The sequence below is a fragment of the Salvelinus alpinus genome, chromosome 21 (assembly GCF_045679555.1).
Source record: "Salvelinus alpinus chromosome 21, SLU_Salpinus.1, whole genome shotgun sequence".
Lineage (NCBI taxonomy): Eukaryota > Metazoa > Chordata > Actinopteri > Salmoniformes > Salmonidae > Salvelinus > Salvelinus alpinus.
This window is the reverse complement of record NC_092106.1, coordinates 4,635,245-4,656,235: the sequence shown is the minus strand read 5'-3', so window position 1 is coordinate 4,656,235 and position 20,991 is coordinate 4,635,245. Positions and strand designations below refer to the sequence as shown.

Sequence of the window (20,991 nt, the reverse complement as noted above, 5' to 3'; positions counted from 1 at the left end):
TTTACATGATTCCAGCAGTTCTCCAAGTGTTTCGCACTAAATCGCAAGCCAAATCACAATTGCAACATTTGGTTAAAAATAAAGCCTAGATTGTTGGCCAATATCGCACAGCCTTACATGGCGGTATGGAAATGATCTCAAATGAGTGCAGGAAATGCCGAAATGTATGAAAATGTTAAATTAATTAAATTATTAGTATAAACAATCAGAATGGAGAAAGATCCATTGAAATCACTTAGAATGTGTGCTGCCACCCTAGGATCACGCACTACTCAAAGCAAATGAAGAAACAAAATACTGTCAAACTGTCCAACTATCGCCCAGCCCTAACCTGGGCCACAAATAGGGTACTTTTTCATTTAGCGCCTTTTGCCAAATAAACAAAAACTGACTACAGAAACTGCTGGCATTTCATTTTTCCGCTGTACCAGAACCAAACAGAGAACCAAAACCGCAATACGTTCTCAACTGAGGGTTTGGTGAACCGTTACTACTGTGTACCTGACAAACAACTAGGGCTTAGCAGCACAAAGGTAGCTGCAACACATACCTAGAACTACTTTTCCATCCAGGCCAAAGTGTAGTTTAAAACTGGGCTAAAACTTGAGCTAACTGCTGGAATTTTAAGGAAGGTTCCAGCAGCAGTGTAGTAGTGCACAGACAGGAGTTGTAGTGAGAGAGAGAGAGGGGCCCTTCCTTCTGTTCTGACATCCTCAATAATCTGAGAGCTGTGAATGGGTGATCTCAGGGCTGCTGGCCAAAGGGGCTGGGAGAAAAATGACTCATGTTTGCAGAGCCAATGTGGGCGAGAGAGAGAACACATGCTGTTTGTATCAGACTACACACACCAACATCACACTCACTCACTGTGGTCACAACTATGACATCACCTGTCTCTCCACTAACAGAGGAGAAGTCCTCCCACAAACACACACAAGGCTTTTGATTTGAAAAACTCTCTTGGGGGATTCAGGTTGATAATGCAATGTCTGATTGAACAGACAGGTGACAATATTGTATTATATATGGTTGATATACATTACATACAATACTGTGCAAAGAAATGCTACCTTCATGTGAAAATAATCACAAAGCCAATAAGCCACGTTTCAAACTCACTCCACGGAGGGCAGACTGTCTGCGGGTTTTTTCTCCTCCCTTGTAGTTGATTGATAAACTAAGGTCACTAATTAGTAAAGAACTCCGCTCACCAGGTTGTCTAAGTCTTCAGTGAAAGGACAAAACAAAAACCTGCAGACATTAGGGCCTCCGTGGAATGAGTTTGACACCCCTGCAAATTAGCCAATGAACCAATGTGACCTATGGGCATTTAGGCTAAAGCAATTGGTTGACTTGTGAAGTCTGAGAGAGGAGTCAAAGTACAACTTTCAAAAGAGATATAGTGCCATATAATAGGCTACAACCTGTCCTGCACAGCTAAAAGATATGTGCTACAAGATCCAAGTAAAGATGAGTCACGATACGAGCGAAAAGAGAAATTGCCAATCAAGTGTCTTTGGAATACGTGACCCTTGTCTTCTGCCTGTAAGATTCCATGTTGATTACCGAGGACAGAGAGATAGAGGGAAAAGAGAACCAGTGGATTGGCTACCAGGCTGAAGTGGCAGGGTCAAAGCTAAGGCACCGTCAGGCACAGCCCCTCCCCAATTATGGCATCAAAGCATTGCCTTGGTGAGAAGAAAAGGGAGCTCCTACAGTCACAGCCTGAGGGGAAGGCACCGTTTCTGCCCCAATAAACCCAATCAGGATTTCTGACAGAGCTTGAGGACAGACATTTTTTCACCCTAGACTGTCTGGAACTATCCTTTAATATTGCAAGGCAGGGTGCGAGAAACTGGCTTTACCTTTTGGGCCAGACAGCGCCATCTGAGGGCGGCGTTGAACGTGCAGTGAAAACAGGAAACTCCATACGGCACTAGTATCAATCTGATCCAAAATTCAAGGACTTGAGATCAAGCCACAAAACTTTTGCTTGAGGAGTCAGATCGTATAGCAAGGGCCAGTGATAAGATCTTGGACCACCTTACACCATCATAGCGCAACCGTGACTCTGCGTCAGTCACAGTGCAGCGACACTGGAGGCAAGGTGTTCGCTTAACAAAAGAAGCCCGTCGTTGTAGGTTTTTAACTTTAAAACTGGAAGCATATCCCAGAGGAAGCGCAATCCACTAGGCTACATCAAGTGTTTACCTTCACGAGCTGTGTGGCGATTTGGAGGAAATATAGGCTAGTTGAAGCGCAGGCATCGAGTCCAGTATTGCAGTCTGTTATGCACTTGCATAGAGCTTTAAAGAAGTTTGCAATTTAATGGTTTCTTGGGGTGTTTTTCCAGTCTCTCTAGATAATTCTGATTGATGAGAGGTGTTTCAGACATACATTACCAGTCAAATGTTGACAACCCTTAAATGGTTAGGTGTTTCTTTATTTTAACAATTGTTTTACATTTCAGAATAATAGTGAAGACATCAACACAATGAGATAACACATACGGAATCATGTAGCAAACAAAAAGAGTCTTAAACAAATCAAAATATATTTTACATTTGAGATTCTTCAACGTATCCACCCTTTGCCTTGATGACAGCTTTGCACACTCTTTTCTAACAGTCTTGAAGGAGTTCCCACATATGCTGAGCACTTGTTGGCTGCTTTTCCTTCACTCTGCAGTCCAACTCATCCCAAACCATCTCAATTGGGTTGAGGTCAGGTCATCTGATGCAGCACTCTCCTTGGTCAAATAGCCCTTACTCAGCCTGGAGGTGTGTTGTGTGTCATTGTCCTTTTGAAAAACAAATTATAAGTGCACTAAGCCCAAACCACGGCATATCGCTGGAACGGCGTATCGCTGCAAAATGCTGTGGTAGCCATGCTGGTTAAGTGTGCCTTGAATTGTAAATAAAATCAGACAGTGTCACCAGCAACTCCCCCACACATCACACCTCCTCCTCCATGCTTCACGGTAGGAACCACACATGCGGAGATCATCCGTTCACCTACTCTGCGTCTCACAAAGACAAGGCGGTTGGAACCAAATATCTCAAATTTGGACTCATCAGACCAAAGTACAGATTTCCACTGGTCTAATGTTCATTGATCTGGTTTCTTGGCCCAAGCAAGTCTCTTCTTCTTATTGGTGTCCTTTAGTCGTGGTTTCTTTTCAGTAATTCCACCATGAGGTCTGATTCACACAGTCTCCTCTTAACAGTTGATGTTGAGATGTGTGACGACCCTCCCACTCTGTCGGCCAAATTCTTTCTCTTAGCTCTTGTTTTCCTTAATAGGATGTAAGTGGGCGGAGCCGGGAGGGTCATCAGCGACATGGGACACACCTGGGCCCAGGTGTGTCCCAGGATAAATGCACCTCTTCCCCATTCATTGGAGAGACTCTCTCCATGCAGACACCTTTATAGATTTTGTTGTGGTATTTTTGTGGTCCTTTGTTTGTTTGCTTTGGCACCTTTCAACACCCCGCATTATCACATTTATGCATGCAAACGCTCACACTACTGATTACACACACCATTGTTAATTGTATTTAGTTTACTTTATTTAATAAATATATTTTGTTATTCCTTTTCTCCACGTTGTCTCCCTTTTGTTACGAACTTCGAGCCGGTTCATGACAGATGTGTCTGTTACTTGAACTCTGCGAAGCAGTTATTTGGGCTACAATCTGAGGTGCAGCTAACTAATGAACTTATCCTCTGCAGCAGAGGTAACTCTGGGTCTTCCTGTCCTGTGGCGGTCCTCATGAGAGCCAGTTTCATCATAGTGCTTGATGGTTTTTGCAACTGCACTTTAAGAAACTTTCAAAGTTCTTGACATTTTCCGTATAGACTGACCTTCATGTCTTAAAGTAATGACGGACTGTTGTTTCTCTTTGCTTATTTGTGCTGTTCTTGCCATAATATGGACTTGGTCTTTTACCAAATAGGGCTATCTTCTGTATACCACCCCTACCATGTCATAACACAAGTGAACTTTTAACAAGGCACACCTGTTAATTGAAATGCATCACTATTATTCTACAATGTAGAAAATGTCTGGAATGAGTAGGTGTGTCCAAATTTTTGACTGCTACTGTATTTATGCACTATAGCTGTATTTTTTTTAATTTTCATGCCGGGAGAGTTCAACCAATGATGTCATCGGTTGATTGAGCCTGCCGTCTGATCTAAAAATGTATGGAGTCATTGTTTTGTAGCAATTATTGTGACCTTTTTTGTTTCACCGATCATGCTACCAGCGAGTTGATATGGTTGTCCTTGTTCAATAAAGCCATTGCACTCTCAACAACCTATCTGCCAGGGCATTGCAGGATATCAAGGTTGACACATTTTCTCTGGCTTTGTAAAGACTACAGCTGACGGGAGCCCTACTTCCTTGTCCAACTGTGTTCCCACCGTCGAAGGCGTCCTGAAATTGCTATGGAATTCTGGATATTGTGGTTTGCTTACAACCAGGAAAATTTAGATGGCTTATTTCTACTGGTGAGATGCAGAAACGCTTGTATTTGCGTGAGGAAATGAATGACTTTTATGGCACATTATATATGTTAATAACATATTAATGGCCATATATAGTGAAAGAGCAGAGGTGAAATTTCCCTTTAAGTGTATTTTGCACATCTAGCCTAATGCACTTCCTCAACTGACGCGCATTGGGGGGGGGGGGCTCACGACAGCATCTGTGCCGCCGGAGAGTGTGGTAATGTTGTATTGTTTCCTAATGTTCTGCTTTGGTGAGTTAATCTTTGAGCCCACAGGAATTCTAGGCTCTAGTCGGTCATTAAATCACAGTGCAGCCACTGATAGTCCCCGCTCTGCTCCACACTACCCCTTGAGACCGCGTTCAATTTGAGCATCCTCACCAAGATGCAGGGAAAGAGATCCGGACAAAATAAATCATGTCTAATCGGCCTCTGCAGAGAAGCAGACCCTGCTCCCTCACACAAACACCTTCCCATATGCCATTGTAGTAAAAGTGTAATAGGACCTAGAGGAAGCCTAGATAGAGGAAAAACGAGGAGGCTGGTTGTGTGTTAAAGGGTCAATCAGCAGTTGAAACAATAAGAAAGTGTCATCCCCGCCCCTGTTTCGGTAAATGCTGAGGGATGGGACTTGAGAAATGTACCCAATCATGTTTTGAGGCTATACAGTGTTTGTTTATATTTACTTTGTTTATAAACATTGGAGTAAAACAAGCTTTTATTTTGGGTTCTGACGGAGTACAACAGTTGAACTAAGCTCATGAGGCATTTATAAGTTATATTCTTCAAGAATCAATGTGTACATATCGTTCATTTAAAAATCCAAAAATGTATGTAGCAACTGCAGATTGCCCATTTAACTTATATAGGCCTTAAAGCATGAAACACACAGAATCTCTCTGCCGACAGACATCACAGTGGTAGGCCGTTTCTTCTCTTGCTAGAAAAAAAAGCTGCGTGCCGACAAACCTACAGATTCTTCTTGTAGAATCGCAATGCTCGTCAGTTGCAAACAACTTGACTTGAGCAAATCAAAGAGCACGGACCCCCATGTGGGAGAGCCAACAAAAGAAACACAGACATTTTCTCTGTACATCCACAGATGAGCCTGTCACACTTCATATGCAATGTAGGCTATGGGATGGTAGCTAAGCTAAGTGCACAGATGCAATGCACAGAGCACCAATACTTCCTCCAAGCTAGCTAACCACTGTAACTAGTATTGACATAATTAAACCACAATGGACTAGCTAGTTTCCATGAAACAGCTGCCTGTGTTAGTGCAGTGTCCTTAGCTAGCTAGTTAGCATATTCACTAGCTAGCACAGCATAGCTAACTTTAGCTAGCTAGCTAATCACTTGGCTATGAGCTGGCACTGGCCTTATGGGTAGTGAATTATATATATATATATATATATCTTTGTCATCTGGCTAGGAAGTGATCTAGCTATGGCCATCTGGCTAGTATCAACAAGGGCTTTCTACAAAATAGCAACATTAGCTCAGATAGCTTGGAATCTAGACCATAAGCAACACGCTTAGATATGCATTGCCAAACAACGCTACTGCCACCTTCTGGTTTGGAGTATTTTAACAAAGCTGAGTGGCTGACAACTTCCAAGGTCTTTGCTGTGTGAACACAAATAAGATTGACTGCCGGCACCGTTCAGAGGTGGTCAGTACTGTCACCAGGCAAACATTTGACAAACCTACCGGTGTGTCTGAGCTTTAACTGGCAAGACTGCTTCCCTGGTCTTCGTTTGTTCCTGATTTGCAGTATTTTGAACATCCAAGTCAGGAAACGAGTCTTCTACTGAAGTAAGAAATCTGTCCATGCAGCTCTCAGTTAAAACGAGAAAGTTCCTAAACCCTTTGGGTAAAAACAGAGATCTGACAGTCCTAAGTGGCAAAAACAACAATTACATGCAGAGTCATGAGGGAGTATAATGCCTTGAATGGGCCTACTTTTTCTTGGTCTCTGAAATCACAGCACAGACATGTGAAGACTTGACACATTGGCAACGCTGCCTTCCTCCGTGTCCTTCTCTCCATTGTTGCGATCCGGTCTTTTGTGAAGTGAAAGTAATGTTGGGCCCTGCAGCACTTCTTTGCAAATAAGAGATTGCAATGTGTCCACTAGCATCAGCATCACAAAGCGAGATGCGTGGTGGTGGTCCCCCACCCCTTAGCCTGGGCTCCTACCCCGCCCCCTTTCCACCACCAGCCCTGGGGTATTGCCTAGATTTATCTGAATCTCCCAGTCTCTCTCTCTCTCTCTCTCTATGCTGGCCCAACAACTCCCAACCACCCACGGCTGAGAAAATACTAGGCTACATAATTACAGAAAATCCTGGGAGCAGATGGTATTCTATTTTATCCACTCCTTACTTTCATTTGTTCCACTAACTTGTTAATGGATAAAGCATTTTTTTTCCTCTGCAGTCTAAATATTAGCTCCACTAACCTAACTCTAGGCAAGAAAGTGATCTAACTGAAGGGATGGGCAACCAACCAGGGCTGGGATTAAAATACTGGGCTCTGACTTGAAGAGAATGACTCACCGCCGTCTGACAAAACATATTTCCATCAGGCGGCTTTTGAGTTACCAGCTACGTCTTTAGACTGTCAAAGAAAGGGCCGGCACTAACACCTGCATACTGCATTCAATATTCCCTCTAAGCTGCGTGCAGTCGCGCAGCTCCCCTCGGACTGCCATGCAGAAGAAATATGAGCCTGCACAGAGAAGCACTAGATTGAACTTTACTTAACTGAAAGGGAAATCTCTAGAAAGCTAACACAATCAACATGTCACACTACTATGGGAATTGTGATTGAAAACACAATATTAGCCACTTTCAAAACTATGCAAGACATAGTATGCAAAACTAACTTTGCAAAAGATTATTTCTACCAGCATGTCAAATGTGCAACCAGAGAAAAAAAAATATAATATATATTTTTTTTAAACTCTAGACCACCTTTACTCCACACACAGAGACGTGTACAAAGCTCTCCCTCGCCCTCCATTTGGCAAATCTGACCAAAATTCTATCCTCCCGATTGCTGCTTACAAGCCAAAACTAAAGCAGGAAGTACCAGTGACTCGCTCAATACGGAAGTGGTCAGATGACGCGGATGCTACGCTACAGGACTGTTTTGCTAGCACAGACTAGAATATGTTCCAGGATTCATCCAATGGCATTGAGGAATAAACCACCCCAGTCACTGGCTTCATCAATAATAAGTGCATTGACGACATCGTCCCCACAGTGACCAGAAGTACATATCCCAACCAGAAGCCATAGATTAAAAGGCAACATCTGCACCGAGCTAATGACTAAAGCTGCCGCTTTCAAGGAGCGGGACACTAATCCGGACGCTTATAAGAAATCCCGTTATGCCCTCAGACAAACCTTCAAACAGGCAAAGCGTCAATACAGGACTAAGATTGAATCCTATTACACCGGTTCCGACACTCGTCGGATGTGGCAGGGCTTTCAAACTATTACTGACTACAAAGGGAAACCCAGCCGCGAGCTGTCCAGTGACGGGAGCCTTCCAGACGGGCTAAATGCCGGTTATGCTCGCTTCGAGGCAAGCAACACTGAAGCATGCATGACAGCACTCGCTGTTCCGGGCGACTGTGTGATCACGCTCTCCGTAGCCGATGTGAGCAAGACCTTTAAAACAGGTCAACAGTCACAAAGCCCCGGGCCAGACGGATTACCAGGACGTGTACTCAGAGCATGCGCGGACCAACTGGCAAGGGTCTTCACTGACATTTTCAACCTCTCCCTGACCGGGTCTGTAATACCTACATGTTTCAAGCAGACCACCATAGTCCCTCTTTCAAAGAAAGCGAAGGTAACCTGCCTAAATGACTACCACCCCATAGCACTCACGTCAGTAGTCATGAAGTGCATTGAAAGGCTGGTCATGTCTCACAACACAATCATCTCATAATCCCTAGACCCACTCCAATTCGCATACCGCCCAAACAAATCCACAGATGATGCAATCGCACTCCACACTGCCCTTTCCCACCTGGACAAAAGGAACACTTATGTGAGAATGCTGTTCATTGACTACAGCGCAGCGTTCAACACCATAGTGCCCATAAAGCTCATCACTAAGCTAAGGACCCGGTGACTAAACACCTCCCTCTGCAACTGGATCCTGGACTTCCTGACGGGCCACCCCCAGGTGCTAAGAGTAGGCAACAACACATCTGCCACGCTGATCCTCAACACAGGGGCCACTCAGGGGTGCTTGCTGTGTCCCCTCCTGTACTCCCTGTTCATCCATGACTGTGTGGCCAAGCACAACTCTAACACCATTAAGTTTGCTGATGACACAACGGTGGTCACCGACAATGATGAGACAGCCTATAGGGAGGTCAGAGACAACAACGTGAGCAAGACAAAGGAGACGTGAGCAAGACAAAGGAGATGATCGTGGACAACAGGAAAAGGAGTGCCGAACACGCCCCCATTCACAACGACGGGGCTGTAGTGGAGTGGGTTGAGAGTTAAGTTGGTTTCCACATCACCAACAAACTATCATGGCCCAAACACACCAAGAAAGTTGTGAAGAGGTCACGACAATGGCTTTATCCCCTCAAGAGACTGAAAAGATTTGACATGGGTCCACAGATCCTACAGCTGCATCGTCGAGAGCATCCTGACCGGTTGCATCACCGCCTGGTATGGCAACTGCTCTGCATCCGACGCCGTAAGGCGTTACAGAGGGTAGTGCGTATGGCCCAGTAAATCACTGAGGCAACACTTTGACCCCCCCCCCCCTTTGTTTTTATGCATGGTCACTTTACCCCTACCTACATGTACAAATTACTTTGACTAACTTGTACCATCGCACATTGATTCGGGTACAGTATATAGTCTCATTATTGTTATTTTATGGTGTTACTTTTTTCTACTTTTTAACGTTACTTTATTCAGTAAATATTTTAACTCTATATTCTTAAAACGGCATTGTTGGCTAAAGGGCTTGTAAGTAAGCATATCACGGTAAGGTAAACCTGATGTATTTGGCGCATGTGATTTTTTAAAATCAAAACGAGAGCTGCACCTGCTCATATTATTTGCTAGTTAGTGCGTTATTAGCCCAGTTATAGATCATTTCTAGTCAACAAAGGGGGTGTGGTCGCTTCAAACAAGAGCACAAAATGCATGCATTTCTTGACATCTTTGAAAAGCGAGTCAGCTAATAGCTTTTCTTTTGTCTTAAAAGGGGCAGTGTTGTATTTTGAGATGTCTTGAATAAGCTAAGTAGCCAATAGGCAGAGCGTAGCATAATTTGTCTGATTTTCTGTAATAATGGTATGGGAATAATAATGCATTTTATTTTGTAAAGGGGTTTCTTGCATCAACCAACATTTTCAGTCACCTTCTCTGAAAGACAAGTGGATAAACAGGTTAATGTCAAGCTCTGCATATTTTGATTCAAAAGTCTCATGGAATGTGGGCCTACATTGAACACCACACATTGGCTGCTACTGTAGGCTGAATGTTAGAACAGCTACTTCCATGTTAAAATGTTATGGGATGTATTTTCTCCGTTGTTTTTGGTAGGCCACTCTGGCTATTTGATCATAATGTAGGCTTACCAAAGTAGCCTACTTGACCACTTAAAGTTGTAACTTAAAGCGGGTACAGCCTCAATGTTCACAGTAAACACAAACTACAAGTTTGCGCTCAGCAGACATGAAATTTGCTCAGTGCTGATTTTTGTTGTTGTTGAGGGAACATTGATTGCTTTAATAGGTGTGGCCCGCCTGACTTGTCATTCTTCAACATAACAGTAATCTTTTATAAATGTACTTGTTCGCTCTAGAGCTGCTGGGGCTGGTGATAAGGACTGGGAGTTTGCAGTGGTAGGGGAGCTGGTGTGTGCCTGCCAAAGTGGCAGCAAGGTGTGAGGCAAGCCCTCCACAGCTCTTCATTTACACCCCAGTGAGAGACTGAATCGATCTACGATATGCCTCCGAGGCAATTAAACCCACAGGGAAAATCAGGTGCCCAACCCAACATTGGGGAAGGGTTGTGAGAGAGCAGACTGGATTATTATGACGTTTTATTAAAACTCAAGAAACAGTAGATTCACTACGAGGTTTAGCGGCACCCTGAGAAGCACGACAGAGGAAGGGGATTAGGAAACTAAAACAACTACGTAGGAGTTGAGAGTGAACGGATGGGACCGCTGGGACGGCCATGTTGCGTCACCGGCCAGAGAATGAAAGGCCCCATGAGGCATCTCTAGTGAGAGGGCACCAACCAGACTGTATGCCCAGTAATTCCATCTGACTCAACACCTATTCCAAGCATAATAAGGGTATCCAGTCATAATATCTAGGCTACCTTGCTAAAGCCTTGCATAGCTTAGAACAGACCTTGATTTTACATGAAATCGGTTGCTCAACAAGGTTTTCTCTTTCAGATGTTCTGGCCTGTAATGTTTAAGTGTGTGCTAATAGTAGTGATGAAGATAATAATCGATACAGTTATATATATCGTGATGTTATTTTAGACAATATTATACTTTGACTTCAAGACAAAAGATGAAAGCATTTTTTCTAGGTAGCGTTACCTACCGCTAGTCGGCTGTACCTGCGCCAAAACGCTGGTATTTTTCATCATAAAGCTTGTTTATCTTCTTTTAAAATAGTTAGCCAACATGTTTCCGGCACTTATTTTCATGACTGATCAAAACTCATTATAATTATGTCTCTCTGCAGGAGACTTATAGTGAGCAAAATGTTTGGAAAATCGAATCTCAGTATCGAGTTGCAATACATATAGAATCCCGAGAATCGCAATATATAATCGAATCAGCACCAAAGTATCGTCATAATATCAGATCGTGAGGTCCCTGGCAATTCCCAGCTCTAGCTAATAGTACCAATGAAATATTGATTCAATATTGACATTTTCCCCTCCATGGAGCTGGAGTCGTCACAGCTCATCACGAGACCTCCCTTTTTACTTTGACCCCTGCATGCTCAGTTCACACCTGCTAAAAAAGCTTACTCTGCATGAACACGGACCAGTGGAGTGCAACACAGGCTGGGAGTAATGTACACATTAATGTTTTGCTGTCATTTAGTAGGCTAACACGCAGTTCAAAAACAAACCTGGCGGAGCGAACCTTAGTCAGATCCCAACTCATAGGACCAGGTAGAACAGACCCCTCCAGCCTCCCTTCCACTGACAGACAAGCAGACCTATGGGAGAGGGCCGGGAGGGAGTGTGGTCCCACCAGGCCTTGAATTTCCCAGCCATGGCTGTCGATGACCCCTTGTGTGGCTGTAATGGCCCCTAAAAAGTGGCCCTTGTGCCTTTAAGTTAAATATATAATAATTATTCCCCCGGCTGCCAATAGCCGTGCTTTGAAGCACCTCACATGGGTCTCTCATAGGGATATGCAGCTCTCCTTTAAATGAACAAATCGATACGCATCTAGATACATTGGCTCCGATATGATACATTTGAGTTTGAAACGATTCTGTGCGATTCCGGGTACTAATTGATGTGATTAAATAAGATTCGATGTAAAAAACGTTTTGCATGAACACATTCATTTTCCAATTAAAAATGAATATCTGCTGCTGATGGGAACTCAGGAGCTGGGCCTCTCTGAGCTGGATCTGTCTGAGATCACTTCTCTAAGCTGAGTGGCTCTTTGTTAGTGTCTGTGTGTGTGTGTGTGTCTGTCTGTCTGTTAGGGCTGGGCTACATATCGAATGTATGTTTTTGCGTGATATTCGAAGTGTCTTTATTGCAAGAATCAAGGTTATTTCTTCTATTTTTATGAGCGTTTATATGTCTCATGTCTTTTTGGTCTCGTCTCCTTCACTTATTCTGTGCTGTGTGCACCTCCCATTTAAGCCAGGGATCTGGATAATGACGAGATTCTCATGTCTCCACCGAAACAATGGGAGTCATTGTTCAAAAGGCAGGCGACAAGGTTAGGTCCAAAATAAGCCAATAGAAACGCACTGGGCTTATTTTGGACTGATTTTGGGGAGTGTAACGTCGCCCTTTTCCTCTCTGTTATTACACACACACACCAAGCCCCTCCCCTACCACTAACAACAACAAAGATGAGAGATCACTTCTTCCTCTCTGACATCTCACCAGTTGCATTTGAGTTTAGGTCCAACAGAATCAGTCATATTGACACCGAAACACATTACAGTAAAATAATGTCGTCTCAGAGGTGAAGTTACCGTTTTTATGTTTAAAGTATCAATTAATATTGATATGGGAAAATTCATGCTCACTTTGGTACCACGTACCGCTAGCATCATTTTAGCCAAAGGCTGTAATACTAGCTGTTTGGTCTGTGATTTATAAATGTGCAATATGCATAAAATAAAATTATATAAGGATTTGGCAACTCCTCATTCTGAGAAATAAGGTAGGCCACTTGACTTCAACATCTGAACAAAGTGGACAGGCTAGCATGCTGTTCAAACAGCTGGAGATGGACGGCCTTGTTAGCTAGCAAATAGATCCAAGTTGGCGAAACTTGAAATATAAAGATTATCTGGCTACTCACTAGTACGTGAGCTTGTGCTTGAGAGATGTTTAATGAGAGCTATGTTAATTAAGCAATAAGGCCCGATGGGGTGTGGCATATGGCCAATATACCACGGCTATGGGCTGTTTTTATGCACAACGCAAAGCGGAGTTCCTGGATACAGCCCCTAGCTGTGGTATACTGGCCATATACCACAAATGAGGTGCCTTATTGCTATTATAACCTGGCTACCAACATAGAGCAGTAAAGTCAAATGCTTTGTCATACCCGTGGTATATGGTCTGATATACCACAGCTGTCAGCCAATCAAGCATTCAGGGCTCGAACAACCCAGTTGATCATTTTTTATAATGCCTGCTACAAGAAGTTAGTCATTATTAGTGAATGTGCATTATTATGATGGTTCTGATTACATTTGTAACAAAAAGGGCATTTTCAAAGACAGACTTGAAATGTTTGAAATGCAGTGTATTTGATCTTGAAATTGTACAACAAAGCTTATTTTGAGAAAATCGAGATATACACTGAGTGTACAAAACATTAGGAACACCTGCTCTTTCCATGACAGACTGACCAGGTGAAAGCTAGTCCCTTATTGATGTCACTTGTTAAATCCATGTCAAATCAATGAAGGGGAGGAGACATGCCCCGACGAATTGAGGCTGTTCTGAGGGCAAAAGGGGGTGCAAATCAATATTAGGAAGGTGTTCCTAATGTTTGTGCACTCAGTTAGGAAAAATAGAGAGACATGATTTGTCGGCCATAACGCCCAGCCGTAGTAGGTGAGTGTGAGTGTGTGTGTCAATGGTGTGTTTAGGCACCTGAGCTCAGCAATAGAGCAGAATGAGCATGAGTCCTTTATGAAATTACCCTGTTCATTTAAAACTGACCAAATACACTGACTGTTTAAAGAAAAAATACATATATAAACTTACTACACTACTTCTTATGGTGAACAACCTAAATAAAATTATTGAAAATCCCAATCAGAAGTTCGATTGAGTTGCGTCCAATCTGGTAAGCTACACAACAACGAATCGTGCCTCGAGTATGTTGACAGAATCAAGTCTTCAGACCCTTCACACTCAACTCTGGACCTCAAAGCCAGTTCAACTTCTTGTTTTCATTGTTCCCCTCTACTCAGGGCCTGATTTAGACCTGGCACACTAGGTGGGTGCAAATAATTATCAAGTAGAACAGAAAACCAGCAGGCTCCGGACCTCGTAGGGTAAGAGCTGAATACCCCTGCTTTAGACATTAATATTAATTATCCTACATTAAATATTTGTCAAATATGACTGCTGTTTAGCCAATATACTCTACATGACCGAAAGTATGTGGACACCTAATCGATGAACATCTCATTCCAAAATCGTTGGTCTCCCTTTGCTGCTACAACAGCCTCCACTCTTCTGGAAAGGCTTTCCAATAGATGTTGGAACATTGCTGCAGGGACTTGCTTCCATTTGCCCCCCAGAGCATTAGTGAGGTCAGGCACTGACATTGGGCGATTAGGCCTAGCTCGCAGTCTGCATTCCAATTCATCTCAAAGGTGTTCGACGGGTTTGAAGTCAGGGCTCTGTGCAGGCCAGTCAAGTTTTTCCACACCGATGTCGACAAATAATTTCTGTATGGACCTCGGTTTGTGCATGGGGAAATTGTCATGCTGAAACAGGAAAAGGCGTTCTCCAAATTGTTGCCGAAAAGTTGGAATGTCATGGTATGCTATACTGTTAAGATTTCCCTTCACTGGAACAAAGGGGCATATCCCGAACCATCAAAAACAGCCCCAGACCATTATTCCTCCGCCACCAAAACTTAACAGTTGGCACTATGCATTCAGGCAGGTAGCTCTTTCCTGGCATACGCTTAACCCAGATTCATCCTCCAGACTGTCAGATGGTGAAGCGTGATTCATCACTCGAGAACGCGTTTCCACTGCTCCAGAGTCCAATGGCGGTGAGCTTTACACCACTCCAGCCGACGCTTGGCACTGCGCATGGTGATCTTAGGCTTATGTGAGGCTGTTCGGCCTGTCCAGCTCACAACAAACAGTTATTGTGCTGATGTTGCTTCCAGAGGCAGTTTGTAACTCGGTTGTGAGTGTTGCAGAGGACAGACAATTTTTACACGCTAAAGCACTCGTGGTCCCGTTCTGTGAGCTCGTGTGGCCTACCACTTCGCGGCTGAGCCGTTGTTGCTCTTAGATGTTTTCACTTCACAATAACAGCACTTACAGTTGACCGGGGCAACTCTAGCAGGGCAGAAATTTGACAAACTGACTTATTGGAAAGGTGGCATCCTATGACGGTGCCACGTTGAAAGTCACTGAGCTCTTCAGTAAGGCCATTCTACTGCCAATGTTTGTCTGTTTGCTCGATTTTATACACCTGTCATCAACGGGTGTGGCTGAAATAGCTGACTCCACTAATTTGAATGGTTGTCCACATACAGTGTATATAAAGGGATATATAGCGTCTGTAAAGTTTGGCTAGATTTTATGGCGCCTCTGTAATGTCAGCATTGGTGTGGAGATGAGGCTGTAGCCAATAGGCATAGACTATCACCTACACTTTGATATGTAAGCTAATTATGTACATTTACATACATTCATACTCGATCGTCAGGTGAACGGTGTTTCCTCCGACACATTGGTGCGGCTGGATTCCGGGTTAAGTGGGCGGGTGTTAAGAAGCGCGGTTAGGAGGGTCATATTTCGGAGGACGCATGACACGACCTTCAGCTCCCGAGCCCGTTGGGGAATTGCAGCGATGAGACCGAAATTGGGGGGAAAATCTGGGTAAAATACACAAAAATATATTTATATATAAAAAAATATTTAAAAAAGTAAAAAAATAACCAATAAGCAATTAGTGATGCACCGATATGACATTTTTGCCGGATACCAATATCCGATATTTTCCTTGCCAAAAAAACAACAATACCGATACCAATACCAATTTCCCTAGTTAATATTGCCTGCTAACATGAATTTATTTTAACTAAATATGCAGGTATAACAAATTATACTTCTGTGTATTGACTTTAAGAAAGGCATTGATGTTTATGGTTAGGTACATTTGTGCAACGATTGTGCTTTTTTCGCAAATGCGCTTAAATCATCCCCCGTTTGGCGAAGTAGGCTGTGATTCGATGATAAATTAAAAGGTCCCGCATAATATGCAACATGGCTTACTGCATTCGCGTAACAGGCAGTCTCCTTGTGGAGTGCAAAGAGAGAGAGGCAGGTCGCTATTGCGTTGAACTAGTTAACTGTAAGGTTGCAAGATTAGATCCCCCAAGCTGACAAGGTGAAAATTGGTCGTTCTGCCCATGAACAAGGCAGTTAACCCACCGTTCCTAGGCCGCCATTGAAAATAAGAATGTGTTCTTGACTGACTTGCCTAGTTAAATAAAGGTATATAAAAAATAATAATAAAAAATAAATAAAATCGGCGCCCAAAAATACTGATTTCCGATTGTTATGAAAACTTGAAATCGGCCCTAATTAATCGGCCCTAATTAATCGGTCGACCTCTAGTGCTAAATGAACAAGCCTACGGGATGGTATATAGCCAGATAACATACAGTAAGCCAAGTAACTCATTCTGTTCTTCTGAAATACATTTTCTTCATATCATGTTTCTTTAGACCTGCCAAAAATAAATAATGAATTTATTGTGATGTATTTTAAATTGATTTATTATACTTAAAAAAATATATAATAATAATAATTTTTAAATGTAGATGTTCCAAAAGGCACGCATCAGCGGCTTATATCCGTGGAGGCCTGGAGATGCTAAATGTGTTTGTTAATTAACGGTCAATTACTGTGACAATTACTCAATTGCATGACAATAACCGGCTGACAAAATGTATGGCCGCCACAGCCCTAGCTCTTATTTCTTAAATAACAAGAAATAGGTTTCAACACAAAGCCCTAGTTGTTAGTAAAGTCTAATTAAAATGAAGACTAATTTCAGCACCCATGCGCTGTCCATCTCTGATTGATTGTGCCGCGGCTGCCGCTTCAATGTAATGCAAGTTGTGTAAGTTACTCGTATCTGGCTTATTGTGAGGGCAACATCTCTGATAAATAGCTTAACCATGGGCAACAAAACATAGTGTTTATTCAAATCAATTATAGCAGCAGCAAGCTATCAAAGTTTACCTCCAGTACTCATCTTCGTGCTCTCAAACTGAACAGGACATCAGTAATCCACGTGCACAGACGTTGCGTTCCTTGTATGTACATTGTTATGCTTCCTCAGTTGCTATGATGGTTTCCTTACTAGGCCTGCACATGTGCAAACATGCCCAGCAAATATAGCCTGATTCTGGCCCAATTGTACAATCGTACTGCCAGAGGTGCGGCCAGGTGTATGTACTATACCGATTACTAGGTCACTACAATTTGGACTGACTGAATCGTTAAATGTGAGGTTTTCCAATGGTTAGAGCCCGTAGAAAGCAAAATTGTCTAGTGTATTGTTGCCTTTAGACGAGCCAAATCATAAACCTAATGCAGCTCACAAAGAGGAGAGAAGAGTGCTGCACTGCAGCCACTGATAGATAACGCCTGTCATTAAACACAAATGTAGTTGCATTGGTATAATTATTTTTACTAGGCTATAGGCCTAGTTTGACCAAGTAGCATCCTATTAATTCAAAACACCCCATAAGACGACTCATGTTGGAAACGTAATGTGTCTATTTTGGATAAGATGAATGAAACAGCTTCCAGTACAGGCTACAGGGTTAGCCTACACGCGGAATATCTGGTCGGTTAATTACCTTCTTTGCAAAAAAGTGGATTTCAGGTGCAGAGGACACAATTGCACCATTCCTTCATTTGGCTGTCAGGCCTCATCAGCTCTACACACACTATTGCCATGATTGTGGCTGATGCTCTTGGAACAGATCAAATTCCATTTTCACTCTTTGGTGGTGCAAAAACAACCAACTCAAGACCTCTTTCTAAATTAAAATGGTTGTTGGTGCCAAAATCATGGTAAATGGTCAGAGGTCTGCCCCTACCAAAAAGGGCAATTTCAGTGGTGTGACAAATTGGAGAATTGAGTAGAGTGCTGGGTTGAGAAAAAAGATTGGGGGTTATTGTGCTACTTAAAAACACTGCAATGAAAAATAAAGCCCCACACAGGCCTGCCTTTTGGTTTATCGTTTTGAAACGGGGCAACACTGCTTGCCTGGGTTGTTGGAATACATATTGAGTAACATTCAGTACTAATACACATTTAATACAAATTACCTACATACAGCTTAGGCTATACCATATGGGAGATAGAAAAAGTCTATAGCTGACTCCAGAAACTGTAACAATTGGCCATAACATAACATGAGAAGAATTGCCACTTGCATGCAGCCGGTGGAAAATTCCCATAGTGGCCATAACAATCCTTGCAGGCTTTTACAAGACTTGAGATCAAACATAACATGTCTGATAAAGCAAAGGTGCATAAGTACAGGAGCCAAGAGGCATGCTGTCTTCAATGACATTGTGAAGTGTGTTTACGTAATGACTGGAAAAGGTCGTACTTACCTATCAGTGATACTGGACTGTGTGTCGCTCATTGGGCTTCCGTTTCTAGATTTGCTGTGATTTATATCCAATTATCATTTTCCAAAGTATGATAAGACAGACTCTTTGAATAGCCCTTCCCTAACATCCGTCTATGTTGAAGAGATGATTGAAAAAGGTGATGACATCAACAACAAAAAATCAACAACATTGAGAGCTGAATCTCCAAATAACAATGTCATGAAAACACCTTCAATTGTCGGCGATAGACTCCCAGTGAAAAACAAATGTCTGGGTATGTCCTAATACTGAATTCAATAGCTCAATGTAATAGTTTTGCAATCATTTGCAGTGAAATGGTACGTATTCAGTGAAGCCACGGATGATAATGCAATGTTCGCGACTGTAGCAATTTCGTGAGATAAATTAGGACCTCTAATAAGCCCTCGTCTTACGTCGTGCAGCTCTCCACTTTATCGCACAAGACACCAGGGTCGGGTATGATGTTCCTATTGACAATGATGTGTTCCTTTGGAAAATGTTGATACAGGCTCCACTTTCACTCTTTCTGCCCTATAGAAAATGCAACCAGTTAACCTTGGCCTGGTGTAGTAACAGCCAGCGTATCTTTTTTTTAAAAGATGTTGAAAATCGAGTCAGTCTCATTTGGTGTTCCCAGCCTCCAGGTTTGCCTTTATCCGTAGACGAGCAGCCAGCCCCTCGTGACCATGAGAATTTCCAAAAACTGACAAGTCTGAGTTGAAACCCGTGTTGTGAATTAACTAGATAACTATTAGTAATTATTGCAGCAAAATAACAAACTATGTACTATTCTTAACTTGATCAGCTAGCTATAGCAAATGCATAATTTTTTCCTAGCTAGCTATTGCACTATTTAGCTTGTTAGCCAATGTGCCCCTCTAAATTTGTTGGGAGCTTCAGTTCAGATAGCTTGAAGCTAGCCAGACTCTAACGTTAGCTAGCTAACTAGCGGTTAGTTAACTCCAGGGAGTGGAAAATCCAACGCCTTTTCCTCCAGTAGACTCGAAACGTGTCCAATAATATACGTTTTCCTTAAAAGTTAAGAGTGATAGTTAGCTAAGAAAAAAAGTAAATCATTGAAATTCAGCCGACTGAATACATTAGCTAACTACTGTACCTTGCTGCTGAGTCTCGGCCAACGGTGGCTAGCTAGCTATCTACTGTACCAACGAAAACGGGATCACTTTATTAAGTAACTAGAAAACTTTGCTTCGTATGCTCCGACAATTCTGAATGTCATTCCAAAAAACGAAATCACAAAAACAAGCTTAGCAAAAAATATAATACGTGTCCCGACGAATATATATGAAGTCCTCACGACCTAAGGAACCGTTTCAAATGTTTCTTGTAGATCTCCTTCGGGTTGCAAACATCCACAAAACTTAACGGAGCGCAGTTTTCATTGACTCCATGTTTCCAGAATTCAGACAATTTGAGTTGTTTCTCTGCAGAATTCCCTTGGATGTCTATGCTAACAAGGATAGCTAGCTAACAAAATAATTATCTCATTTACAAAAAATAAACACTGAGCCGGTTATCACTTTAGAATAATGCGATTATTAGAATGTGTTTCCAGATGTGTTATTGAGGAGAAAAATACACGACTTTCTACAATTTCACAAAATATCAGGATAACTACGCCCTGGCCAACTGCTCCCAATTTGCGTCTGTCTACTTCCGCCGAAAGAAAACATGCCAGACTATCATAAATAATAACAATAATAATAGTAATACATTTGTCTTTTTAATTTTTCATTATGGTGTCTAATTGGATGCCATTGGCAAATGGGATTCAAATAAAAACCTTGCCAGACTTTCATAAATAATAATAACAATACATTCGCCTTTTTCATTATAGAGTCTGATTGATTGGATGTCCTTGGCAGATAGGATTACGAATATATTTTACGGTAGACCAAATCTATTTTGAACTTAAAATGTAGATACATTTTCTGTGAAACCTAAAATTATCATTGTTATTATTGGCCTAAATATTATCACATTGGTATTCTACGACACCATCTTATATTCCCCTCATTGTATCTACTTATATATTTGTGTTAGACCACTTCTAAAACATCTGACACTCCAAAATCAAAGTTTGTCAGATGTTTTTAGGTCTCATAAAGTGGTCATAAATGTCAAGAGGAGTCCATGTTAACTGTTGTATGCCTCCAACCCAAATGAATGAAAACAAGGCACAGAATGAAATGAGATCCCTATACCACACCCATTCATTTGCGATTCAAGTATACTGTATACTTGGATCTACACAGCAGATGGTTAGGACGTGGACTCATCAGGACTCACCTTTTAGGGTGTGACAACTTCTGACCAACTT

At 42.3% G+C, this 20,991-nt stretch overlaps 1 protein-coding gene across 5 annotated transcripts in view; it reads right to left on the bottom strand.

The window, feature by feature from the left end:
- Positions 1–20,324, bottom strand: part of arhgef12a (Rho guanine nucleotide exchange factor (GEF) 12a) — a 67,188-nt gene extending 46,864 nt beyond the window's left edge. For 4 of the 5 annotated variants that reach the window (XM_071356583.1, XM_071356587.1, XM_071356585.1 and 1 more), the window contains exon 1: positions 18,630–20,324. In XM_071356583.1, the coding sequence (XP_071212684.1) occupies positions 18,630–18,661 (32 nt within the window). In that variant the 5' untranslated portion in view covers positions 18,662–20,324. The remainder of the gene's footprint in view (positions 1–18,629) is intronic. The other variant, XM_071356584.1, reaches the window with a different exon arrangement.
- Between the last annotated feature and the right edge of the window lie 667 nt (positions 20,325–20,991).